Source organism: Labrus mixtus, chromosome 19 (assembly GCF_963584025.1).
Source record: "Labrus mixtus chromosome 19, fLabMix1.1, whole genome shotgun sequence".
Lineage (NCBI taxonomy): Eukaryota > Metazoa > Chordata > Actinopteri > Labriformes > Labridae > Labrus > Labrus mixtus.
The window spans coordinates 16116348-16129395 of NC_083630.1; the positions used below are offsets into that span (position 1 = coordinate 16116348).

Below are 13048 nucleotides of genomic sequence, written 5' to 3' on the forward strand. Positions count from 1 at the left end.
AGGCCTGTAGTTAGCCAGAGTTCCTCAGTCCAGAGTAGGCTTTTTAAGTAGAGGTTTGATTACCGCTACTTTAAATGTCTGTGGTACATAGCCTGCCAGTAAAGACATATTGATCATATCTAATATGGAGTTGCTAACTAAGGGAAAGGCTTCCTTAAACAGCTTGGTTGGGATTGGGTCCAAAAGACAGGTTGACGGTTTTGATGCAGAAATAATGGAATATAACTCTGAAAGGTTGATTGGAGAAAAACAGTCGAGACTAATATCTGGTCCTGGAACTGTCTCTGCCATATCAGACGTATCTGCACCAGGTAAGGGCAGGAGGTTACCAATTTTGTCTCTGATGTCTAGAACTTTGTTGTTGAAAAAGCTAAGGAAATCATTACTGCTGAGGGCTAGAGGAATACAAGGCTCAATGGAGCCATGACTCTCTGTCAGCCTGGCTACAGTGCTGAAAAGGTATCTAGGATTGCCTTTGTTTTCCTCGATTAGAGAGGAGTAGTAGGCAGCTCGGGCGTGACGTAGAGCCTTCATATATCTTCTATGACTATCCTGCCAGAAAAAACGAGATTCTACCGTTTTGGTCGAACGCCATATTCTTTCAAAATTCCGTGATGATTGTTTCAGAGTACGGGTTTCTGAGTTGAACCATGGAGCCACTCTCCACCGCTTGACAACCTTCTGTTTCAGGGGAGCAGTCGAATCCAGAGTAACTCTCAGCGAATCCACTGCACTATCAACAAACTGATCTAGCTGAGAGGGACTAAAGCTATCGTAAGAGTTTCCAACTGGGTTGAAACACGGTACTGAATCAAAAACAGCTGAAATAGCTTCCTTAAATCTAGCCACAGCACTATCCGACAAACTTCTAGAAAGCACACCTCTTCCAGGCAGAGGTAATTCTAGTAGGACAAAATCAAATGTAATAAAAAAATGGTCTGATAGCAGAGGATTTTCTAGGAAAACTGTAAGGTTATGGATTTCAATTCCATAAGCTAAAACAAGATCCAGGGTGTGGTTAAAATGATGAGTAGGTTCGTTTACACCCTGGGTGAAACCAATAGAGTCTAATAGTGACATGAAAGCTGTGCTCAGGCTATCATTTTCAACATCCACATGGATATTGAAGTCACCTACAACAATTATTCTATCACTGCTAAGGACTAAGTCTGATAAAAATTCTGCAAACTCAGATAAAAACTCAGAATATGGGCCAGGAGGGCGGTAAACTACAGCAACTAGAACTGGCTGAAAGGTTCTTGAGACTGGATGTGGAAGACTAAGAACAAGGCTTTCAAAAGAAGAAAAATTCAGCTTTGGTCGAGGGTTAACTAAAAGACTGGAATTAAAAATAGCTGCTACTCCACCACCTCGTCCGGTGTCTCGAGGTATATGAGTATTAAAATGACTGGGAGGAGTGGATTCATTCAAACTAACATATTCATCTCGACACAGCCAGGTTTCAGTCAAAAAAAGTAAATCAATGTACTGATCTGATATCAGATCATTCACTAAAAGAGACTTGGATGCTAAGGACCTAATGTTCAAAAGTCCACAGTGAATCCTCCGATCTTGTAGCAAAATCGTATTCGTAGTTTTGATTCTAATCAGATTCTGATGATTCACGCCGTTTGGATGACTTTTAAAAACGGGTCTGGGCTGGGGGACAGACACAGTACCTATAGTATAACTACAGTTCGATTCAGAATTACAGCTATAGTGACTGGGAGACAGATCTAAGGGAGGCGCAGAGAAGCGTGTAAGACCGCAGCTCTGCCTCCTGGTCTGAACTCTGTGTTGTTGTCAGGGTTTTGGACTAATAACCTCTGCTATGTTTCTAGATAATAGAGCTGCACCGTCCAAAGTGGGATGGATGCCGTCTCTAGCTAGCAGACCAGGTTTTCCCCAAAAAGACTGCCAGTTATCTATGAAGCCCACATCATGTGCTGGACACCACCTCGACAGCCAGCGGTTGAGTGATGACATGCGGCTATACATGTCATCACTGGTCTGATTTGGGAGGGGACCAGAGAACACTACGGAGTCCGACATCGTCTTAGCAAAAGTACACACCGACTCCACATTAACCTTAGTGACTTCCGACTGGCGTAGTCGGGAGTCATTTGTGCCGACATGAATTACGATTGTATCAAATCTACCTTTAGTCTTTGTCAGCAACTTTAAATGAGATGCGATGTCGCCCGCTCTGGCCCCGGGTATACACCTAACTATGCCCGCTGACTTCGCTAGCTTCACGTTTCGGACTATGGAGTCTCCAATAATCAGAGTTTTATTCTCAGCGGGTGTGTCGCTGAGTGGGGAAAATTTGTTTGAAACGTGAAGTGGTTGGTGGGGAACCGTGTGCTTCGATTTTCGACTATGCTTCCCTCGGACAGTAACCCAGCCACTGCCTCCCGGCTGCTCGGGAGTTACCGGGGGGGAAGCCAAGCTATGTCGGCCCGCAACGGCTACAGGTGGCTGGCTAACTACTGCTGCATACGATGACTCTGACTCAATGGTGCGGAGCCGTCTCTCTAACTCAGACACCCTCGCCTCCAAAGCTAAAAATAAACTACATTTCTTACAAGTATCATTATCACTAAAGGAGGACGAGGAATAACTTAACATCTGACACGTAGAGCAAGAGAGAGCAGGAGAGGGAGAGACAGAAAAAGAAGCCATTGTAAAGCTAACTGCTAAGCTAAGCTAAGAGTAGGTACACAGTAACACAGTGCAGAGGAGAACAGAACAAGCAATTATGCAATACGCTCACTGTAGTACGCTGCTCTGCTCAGGTGCTGCTCGCTGCTCTGCTCAGGTGCTGTTCGCTGCTCTGCCAAATAAAACTCTCTCAAATAAAACCTCATGATCTAATAATATCTCGAACATGAAACACCTTTAAACACAAGTATGACATGATTCTATAAACATGTTGGTCATGAAGTTAAAGCTCCTAAACAGCTGGTTAACTGATTAACTGCAGGTGATTAAGACAATGCTGCAGAAACAGGCAGACAACAAACGCTATTTCAAAAGTTAAGCAAAAAAAACAAAACAGAAACTAACCAAACAAGTAAGCTAAAGAAAACAACGTTGTTTTTTCATGTACAATAATGTATGTATGTATATATAATCCTGATCTTTATTGGGCCTGAGAGATGAACATATTCCAGATACAAAAAACAGTAACAGTGCTTTGAGGTATCCAGTAACTTAAGATGACAAAAATAAAGAATACTTCATTCAATAAAACTTCTTAAATCAATAAAATAAGATATTTATTTATTATTATTATTTAATAAGATAAAATGTTTGTCTATGTTGGGTTTTTTTTTGTTTATCTTTACATGATTTTTTTGTTGTTGTATAGAATTCTACTGGACTAAATTTATGTGTAATGTAAAAAAGAAAAACAGATTTGTGAAAAAAAACGAAAGATCTCTTTTAGGATGAAAAATTCGAATTACTGTGCATTTACAGTGCAATACAGCTGGTTTATTGAAGGCCTCACACGGGGCACCATTTGTTGGGGTTGTATCAAGTCAACTTTGGTCATATTCTTTAATAATTATATTTAATTATTAATAATATAAATACAATTATCATTAAACTATGTTTAATCTCGTTTGGGGCACCACCCTGTAATCAGGGAAATATAACCAAAATATCACTCAAATCAGTCTCAAATTAGTTACTTAATTACTAATATTATTAATAATTAATAACTATATTTAATAAATTGAAGAAGTGAAATCCGTACACAAAGCCCTCGCATCCAGCTTATATCACAATGCAAATACACCAGTAATCACAAACAACTGCTCTCTTAAAATTCTAACAGAATTTATTTAAACAAAGCCACATAAATCCAAAATCAATGAACTTAACCAAACAAATAACTATTATAAACTAATCTAAGCAACAAACATTATCAAGCAAGGCTTGTGGAAGAGGTGTAAAAGAGTAGCTGTATGTTTGTGTGTGTGTGTGTGTGTGTGTGTGTGTGTGTGTGTGTGTGTGTGTGTGTGTGTGTGTGAAGAGGAAGCAGCATGTGTATATAAACTGATGTTGAAGTTGATCTGAACATCTTCTGATCTGATCATCAGAGACTCGACACACACACACTTCTTCATCTGAGCGGTGAGACACACACACACACACACAAGCTTAGCATGTGTTACTTGTATATACTTCATCTGTCTTTATGTGCCTATTTTGACTTATTTTGTGTTTTTTATTTTTGATGTCTTTTTTCCTTAAATATTTTTTTTCTTTTAGTGACGTCAGTGAAATCTTTGATTCTTCGACCATGACGTCTTCAGCCAAAGAATCAAACACCCACAGGGGGCGCTACTCTGAGCCGGTACAGGATCACTGACAGAAAAACATTATACTCTTTAGATATTATCAGGCCTCTGTGATATTCTTTTTAATTGATCCATATGAATATTTGAATGCTTTTCAGGTGCCCACCTCCAACCTTACAAATGATGAAGCGGATTTCCCGGAATTTGAGTTTTTTGATGAGAAGGCCACGCCCAGAAGTAACGCACCTTCGGGAGGTGAGATATGTTTATTTTATTCTATTTAATGTGCAGAAATGAATCACGATCAATAACATATTAATATGGTGGCCTGTCTCGTTACTCCTCCCTCAGATGCTCTGTCGGTGGTCAAAGTGGACATGTGTCAGTCGATCAACAAACCCAACCATTACACCGTCGCCTACGACATCACGAACCTGGTGGTCCGACGCGGTAAACAGTTCGTCATTAGGATCACCTTCAACCGCCCTATCGTCAGAGGAGACGACTTCCAGGTCGAGTTCCTCATCGGTGAGTCTCCATCCAGAACTCAAATCGATCAACATTTCATAAAAACTGGTTGAGACAGATTGTGAAGTGGGGAATGTTAGAGAATCAGGATAAAGATTCACTGAGTGGTCGGGTTGTTCAGCATTTGGAAATCTATTTTTCTATCTTATACAACTCACATGACGTCGCACTGACAAATTTTTATCGAGGGGGGCTAGAACCGAGCGTTACATGCGGCTAATGCTACAGCTAACAGGAGGAGGTAGGAGAAGCCGCGTTTCCGCGGACTTTGAATTTTTGCAAATAGATGTGCCTAAACATGTACAGGACACTTGGAAAACACACTAAAGGGCATATAAAACCAGAAAAAGCAGAATATGGGACCTTTCAAGGAAAATGTTTAAATACAAATCTGCTGTTCAAAAGTCAAGAGGAATAATTAACATCCGTCTTTAATCAATCTGTTCTCATTTAATTCGTATTTCTGAGTAAACCCAGCAGCTTCAAACTGTTTTATGACATGTAGAGAGGGATGGGGGGAGGGGGTGTTCTGAGCACGCTCAGTAGCCAAGGCTTGGCACACCTGAGACCAACAGTTAGATCTCCATCGTTAACCAATTAACCGAGGAAAAGATGTTCATTAACAGTCATCTACTGAACAATTAAACTACTGTCAGCTCATCAGGAAGCATCACAGTCATGGCTAATCACACGCACGCACACACACACACACACACACACACACACACACACACACACACACACACACACACACACACACACACACACACACCTGCTCCGTCTGACAGATGTTTGCAGACATGTTTGGCCTCAGCTCAATAAAATCTGATCTTTTTAATCACATTAAAATAATTGAATTGTTATTTATTTTGAGTCAAGAAGGACAGAAGACAGAAATACTGTTTCCTTCTCTTGTTTCCTTGTTTCCTGTCATATCCTTCTTTCCTCTCCTTGTTTCCTGTTATGTCCTTCTTTCCTCTCTCTGGCTCTTGTCTGTTGTCTGTTTTCCTCTCCTTGTATTCTCTCCTTGTCTCCTTTTATTTGCTGTTGTTCTCCCCTCCTGCACTCCTTAACGTGTATCCTCTTCTCCTTCTATCTCCCCCCCTCAACACTCCTCTTTCCTCTCCTCCCTTGATTTCCTCTCCATCTCTCTCTTCCCTCTCTCGTTTCCTTACCTCTCCTTGCCTCCTGCCATCCCGTTCTAACTTCTTGTCTCTCTAAGCCACTACCCTTTTAACTAATTTCCTTTCCCATCCTATTTGTCTCCTTTCCTCACCTTTTCCCTCCTCTCCTCTTCTTTGGTTGTTGCTTGTCCCAGACTTCCCTCTCCTTATTTTCTCTCCTCTCATTGCTTCCTCTCCTTGCCTCGTTTCCTCCAACCCCAAATATCACTGACCCTCCTGCTCCTCCTCCTCCTCAGGCTCTCACCCTTCTCCCAGTAAAGGAACTCTGCTGGCGGTGACTTTTGGCGACCGTAAAGGTAGCTCGTGGTCAGGTACGATCCTGGAGGAGCAGGGAGAGTCGATGATATTTGGGATCACGCCAACGGCCAACGCCATCGTGGGGAAGTTTCGTTGCTATGTGGCTGTCATTACAGGCAACGGCATTCAGCGAACCAAGAGGGATGCCAGGACCGACTTGTACCTGTTGTGCAATGCCTGGTGCCCAGGTACGAACACCAACAGACACTCTACTGCCCCCTGGTGGCTGATAGAGAATTACTGTCTTACTTCATGGGGAGTGTTTATCAGTTTGTCTCACTGTCTTGTGAAATTGATGTCCTGGGTATTTTTTAGCAACAGTCCCATTTCTCAAATTAACAAGGACAAAATGACTGAAATGGTGTGACATTGTTTGGAATGCTCCAGTATATCATTTCATGCAGCACCCACTAAACAGGCTGTAATGGTTGCAACATTACTCTTGTGTGGAAACAGATCCAGGTCATAGTGCTTTCACTAAAAGTTGTTTTTGTCCCTGACAGACTCAGATTGTTATTCTAAGCGTCTGACAACATTACAAAAAGTATCTCGACAGAGATAGACCTTTTTGTTTCAGGGGAAGATTATTTTTACAACCGAAATCTGTATTCCTCAATCAACTCAACTCCATTGACCAAAACAGTCATTTAACCTGAGAGAACATGGGAGTTGCCAATCTATCACTGCCTCTATTGGTTGTTTGATTATGTCATTGTGTGTTCCAAAAATGAAAGGTTAAAAAAATTACTATTAAAAACACTCAAGTCACATATAAACAACTAAAAGGTAAATGATCGAGGTCGCAGAAGAGAACTCCTGAGTTCCACAAGATAAAATCTCTGTATTTTCAATGGAGTCTGGTGTCTTTGAAGGCAGGGATGTTACAGCTGTTTCTGTTTTAAAAAATCATGTTCCTATTTCACGCAAAGGTCTATCTCTGTTGGGATCCTTTCTGTGATGCTGTCAGACACTTAGAATAACAATCTGAGCCTCTGAGGGACAAAAACAACAACAGAAGACAGAATTTCTCTTTTCTTGCAGAGGACGCTGTGTTTCTTAACGATGAAGCAGAACGGAAGGAATATATCCTGAACGACAACGGTATGATCTTCCAGGGTGCTTACAATGCTGTGTCATACCGCAACTGGATGTATGGACAGGTACAATCAAATATACAAATATCAGAATCAGAATCAGAATCAGAATCAGAATCATTTTTTATTACCAAGTACATTTGCACATACAAGGAATTTAACTTGGTGTTTTGGTGAAAAACAGTTAAAGGAAATCCTTCAAAAACACAAAATGTACAAAAGGTGCAGAATTTAAAGGCCAGTGAGCTTAAATGTAACGCATAAAATCAGTTTCAGCCTTCAAATAAACGAACATCCTAACAACTCAGAGAGAATAAACTGTAAGTTAATTCATCATCTCTCTTCAGTTTGAGAAGGGCATTTTGGACGCCTGTATTTACATCCTGGATTGTTGTCGGATTCCGATCTCCACCCGAGGCAACGTCATCCAAGTGGTCAGGATGGTATCGTCCATGGTAAGAATACAGACTGAAAAGCACTTAACCTGCTCAACTATAGTTCAACAGTCTCCAATTATTGGACATAAATTTGAGAATACATACCAAGCTGTTTGGTCACTAGTCCCAGTGGTTTAAGCCTTAAGACATTTTTTAAAATTCTTTGCTGTTAAGCATCAGGACAGAACAGAAACAAATTTACAGGACTTTCTCTGTGCACATAAATGCTACAGAGGGGTAAACATGATCCTGTCCCAACTTTTTGCAACATGTTACTGGCCAAACTCAATGACATTTCTCAGTTTTAACATTTGATATGTTTTCTTTTTGCTATTATCAAATTAAACATGTGATTTTGTTGTTTTCACATTCTGTTTTTATTTATAACATTTTATACAAAGTCCCAACTTTTTGGGGTTGTAATGTGTATGAACATCACTGTCTAAGGGTAACTGATGTTTGACCTTCCTCTTCCCTCAGGTGAACGCTCAGGATGATAACGGTGTGCTGGTCGGGAACTGGGGCAGCGATTTCTCCATGGGCAAATCCCCGTCATCTTGGACCGGCAGCGTCCAGATTCTGCTGCAGTACGTCAACACTGGAGTCCCTGTTGCCTATGCCCAGTGCTGGGTGTTCGCTGGGGTCTTCAACACCTGTAAGGACACACACTGTCCCACTGAGTTAAAGCTTCAAAATGTATATTTTAAGACTTTCAGATCATTTCAAGTATGAAAGGGGCTTGTCAGTTACATGAACTGGGTCTTTTTTGTGTCCATTAATCTACAAAAACAAAGAAAAATCTACAAAAAGTAAATTCAAAATAAACACAAAGTGTTGAAAAATGACCATTACTTTTTTGTTGATATAATTTCTTGATATTTGAAAGTAATAATGTGAAATGAATAATTTTATTCCAATGCAGTGCTTCGTTGCCTCGGCATCCCGGCTAGAGTCATAACCAACTTCAATTCAGCTCATGACAGCACGGGCAACCTGAAGACCGACCTGATCTTCAAGATGGACGGCTCACCGGACAGACGCCACACAATGGACTCAATCTGGTTCGTCCGTAAACCTCTCAGCCGTTAGAGAGAATTAATGTAAAGTCCTTTACAGATTTCCCCAAATTTGGATTTAAACTAAAACAGTTTGGGTCTCAGATAATCTCCCACCAATCTGACTTGTATGCAGAAAAACAAACCTTCCTTTCTTTTGCTTGCTTAATCCTGCAGATTATTCCAATTTTTTTAGAACCATAACTTTCAGATTTATATTTTATTATACATCCTCCTGTGATTTAAATCATTTAAATCATTAACTAGCCAGTAAATTATCCTAATTAGCATTGCTTATCTAATCCACCAAACTCATAACTATCTTAACTGTAACAATTGTTTTTATCCCTAAAATATTTTGCTTTATGATGTTTGAATTTTACGGAGCCCCTATGGGGACATGGGCAGAAAACAATTTAAAAAAAATTGAGTGTCAGGTGTGCAAGGCAACTTTCTCCTCCTTACAAAGCCATCCTATGAGCACAAACTTCTAATGATCATTAAGATGGTAAGATGGTGTGTGTGTGTGTGTGTGTGTGTGTGTGTGTGTGTGTGTGTGTGTGTGTGTGCACCAGAGAGTTTCTGTCATTCTGTCTCATAGGATGAGCACCATGGGTGAGTTTCTGGTGTACCCTAGAAACTCTTTTTTCCAGTCCATGTCTCTTTAAGTAAAATATTTGCCAATAGCTAAATAACTCAAAGTGAAGAAAAACAATCTTACAAAAACTAATATCGCAATAATTCTTAAAAAACTTTTGAAAAGTAGGAGTTAAGAATCAGAAAAAGAAAATAGAGTAAAATGCCCCAGATTTGTACAAAGTTCCAGCATTACAGCTTTTCTTCTACAGTGTTTTGCTCACTTAAAAACCAAGTGTACTTACATTACATATGTTCCCTCTAGGAACTACCACTGCTGGAACGAAGTGTTCATCAACCGTCACGACCTCCCGCCCCACTGCAGCGGATGGCAAGTGGTGGACGCCACGCCGCAGGAGACCAGCGATGGTAGGACATTTGGATACAGCCAGATAAATAAAAGATGAAAATATCAATAAACATGTAGAAAGATATTATGATCCTGTGTTTGATATCAGGATATTATCGCTGCGGTCCATCCTCTGTCAATGCCATCAAGGACGGTCTGCTGTGTCACCCATTTGACTGCGGATTCGTCTTCGCTGAGGTTCGGTTTTAACCATTTTCAAAAGACAAGAAGTACAAAAACTTTTCAAAGAACAATACTAAAGTTTAGAAATACAGTGTATTTTACATATTCCTATTAAAGCCTTATTTCAGTAGAAGTACAAAAGATGGAAGTATGCAGCCGCAATACATTTTGATACTGAATGATATGATACGACAAAGGTGAAATTATTTACTCCATGTTTATGACCTCCGTCACCAGGTGAACAGTGATATTGTCTGTTATAAGCGGAATCGTTATGGGACTCTGAATGTGTTCTGGGTGCACAAGAGTTACGTTGGAATGCTGATCTGCACCAAAGCTGTTGGCAGATATGAATTTCTGGACATCACACACAACTACAAGTACCGTCAAGGTAACACAATACTTCTAAAAAAAAACAACAATGTGTAAATAAGTGAAAAGAGACTAAAAATTAGAGCACTGTGTGGACTGTTTTGTTTTTTGTATTCAGGCAGTCCAGAGGATAACAGGACAATGGAGCGGGCGGAGGAATACGGCTGTGAGAGGGATCACTCTGAGCTGGATGAGTCTGAGATGTCTGTTTCCATCAGTGCTGAGCCGGTAAAACACCTGTCTGCACACCTGTCTTTAAAAACTACACTATCTATCTATTCATCCTTCTATGTTCATCATTCTATCAATCCTCCATCAGTCTTTCTAAGTCTGTCTTGACATGACTTGTGTATTCATCCATCCAATCAATCAATCAATCAATCAATCAATCAATCAATCAATCAATCAATCAATCAATCAATCAAGGAATCAATCAATCAACCAATCAATCAAGGAATCAATCAATCAATCAATCAACCAATCAATCAATCAATCAATCAATCAATCAATCAATCAATCAAGGAATCAATCAATCAACCAATCAATCAAGGAATCAATCAATCAACCAATCAATCAAGGAATCAATCAATCAATCAATCAACCAATCAATCAATCAATCAATCAATCAATCAATCAATCAATCAATCAATCAATCAATCAAACAAACAATCAGGCATCCATCTGTCCATCCATTCATCTTTCCACCTTAGAATGTATCTTTTGAGTCCATCTGCCAACCCTTTATCTATTCATACATCTATAAATCTGTTTATCCATCCATCCATCCATATGTCTCTGTATCCATCTTCGTTTCAATTATCCATCCATCCTTACATTCATCCATTAATCGAACCAACATGTGTTATCCATTCCTTATTCCCATCCATACATCAATCTTTTTTGTCTATTGATAATCCGTTCCTCTCTCCACCTTACCATTGATCTGTTTAATCCATCATCCAACCTTTCATCCCTCCATATATTTATTAATCTGTGTATCCATCCATCTTTTCTTATATCTATGTATACATTAATTACTCCATCAAGTTATCCATTCATCGTTTTAAAAATTCCAATTGAACAGCTTTCCAAAAGGCAATCCATCCAAAAAGTCATCCCTTTCATTTACTCATGTATTACACTTGTTTTCCATCCACACAGCCATCTGCTTTTTCAATGATTCATCCATCTCTACTTCCATCCATCAATCCATCCATCCATCCCACTAGTCCTTCAACCCTCATCCATTTTACACTTGCTTTTTTGTTTATTAACATTTTCAAGTATTTATTTTCTGAAGCTGAAATATGTCTCCATCTTTGTCCCTCTCTTCAGGTCCAGATGTGTCAGGATGTGATCCTGGCCGTGGATTTCCAGAACCAGGGTGATCTCCCCAAAACCGTCCAGGCTCACCTGTCTGAGTCGGTCATCTTCTACACTGGAGTCATAGCCAATCACTTCAAAGATTATGACTTCACTGTCACCGTGCCTGCCCACCAGAGTGAGAAACACCTAAGGAAAAAGTCATTTGTAGCTTTACAAATAAACTCTGTTACGATAAAGATTTCTGTGTGTGTGTGTGTGTGTGTGTGTTGCAGTGGAGCGTGTGATGCTGAAGGTCACCGCTGAGGAGTACCTGCCTCACCTGGGCAATCAGCTCTCTCTGCACTTTGTTGTGACTGGACAGGCTGATGAACAATCGCTGACCGCCATCAAGGTGGTCGACCTGCAGACCCCTGAACTCACCATGGAGGTAAAAACAAAGACATGCATGCAGACACACACACACATATGCATGCACATCTGGAATCAAAAGATGTCTTTAGATAGTTACTCAAAGTTTTTGTTGAGAACTTTTAGTTTAAGTCGACTGTGGCATCCCATTTGGACATAGTGGTCTCAACTCTTCGCTGATTTTGTTTTCTGTTAGTAGTTCTGTAGTTACTCTTTAAGGAAAGCACAAAGCTCACTTTTACAGCCTAGTTAGGACAGTTAACAGACTAAACTAATATCTTACAGTCATTTTATGCAGATATTTCTCATCTGGGTCTTTAAGGGTTGGATGTGGAGTTTTGAAACATCCTCCTACAGCTTTGCCACTTCTCACAACAATAAATGAATGGAAAAAATCCACGCTTCTTTAAACCTACTGGAATGGTTCTACTTTATAAATACAACCTTTTGTAATGTTTTTGCAGGTGAGTGGGCAGCCTCAGGTGCAGCAGGAGATGTTTGTGACCGTCTCCTTCACCAACCCCTACAGCTTCCCCCTGCGGGATGTAGTCGTGGCCATAGAGGGACCGGGACTCATGAGCTACAAGACTCGTTCCTACAGGTGCACTCCCTTCTGACGACATGCTGACTGATGTTTGCTGAGTACTGTTTAGAAGTGGTTTATTTATGCCTGACTGTGTTTCAGTGTCATTGAGCCTCAAGCTTCGTACTCCTGGAAGGAGTCATTCATCCCTCGACTGGAAGGACAACGCCGACTTGTGGCTTTTATGGTCTGCAGCAACCTCGGCCAGGTAACCTCCCCGACTTTCTCTGTTCATATTACTCTACTCATCTTTTTTATGTGTATATTTTGGTTCTCCTGCCCCGTCTAA

The 13048-nt window shown here is 40.4% G+C and overlaps 1 protein-coding gene across 1 annotated transcript; it reads left to right on the forward strand.

The window, feature by feature from the left end:
• The first annotated feature begins 4309 nt into the window (after positions 1–4309).
• LOC132994646 (coagulation factor XIII A chain-like) lies at positions 4310–13048 on the forward strand. Its single transcript, XM_061065134.1, has 16 exons — positions 4310–4363; positions 4466–4562; positions 4659–4835; positions 6256–6504; positions 7358–7476; positions 7758–7865; positions 8328–8502; positions 8770–8908; positions 9804–9907; positions 9997–10085; positions 10308–10461; positions 10561–10651; positions 11765–11943; positions 12041–12195; positions 12641–12777; positions 12862–13048. Exons 1-16 carry the CDS (start codon positions 4310–4312, stop codon positions 13046–13048), a joined length of 2214 nt encoding a protein of 737 aa, XP_060921117.1.

Bases quoted from the DNA above. Each gene is read 5' to 3' on its own strand.
- LOC132994646 (XM_061065134.1), top strand. From the start codon at position 4,310: ATGACGTCTTCAGCCAAAGAATCAAACACCCACAGGGGGCGCTACTCT. The intron at 8,503-8,769 runs GTAAGGACACAC...ATTCCAATGCAG, and splicing joins CGCTGGGGTCTTCAACACCT to TGCTTCGTTGCCTCGGCATC. The intron at 10,652-11,764 runs TTCCATCAGTGC...TCTCCATCTTTG, and splicing joins GATGAGTCTGAGATGTCTGT to TCCCTCTCTTCAGGTCCAGA.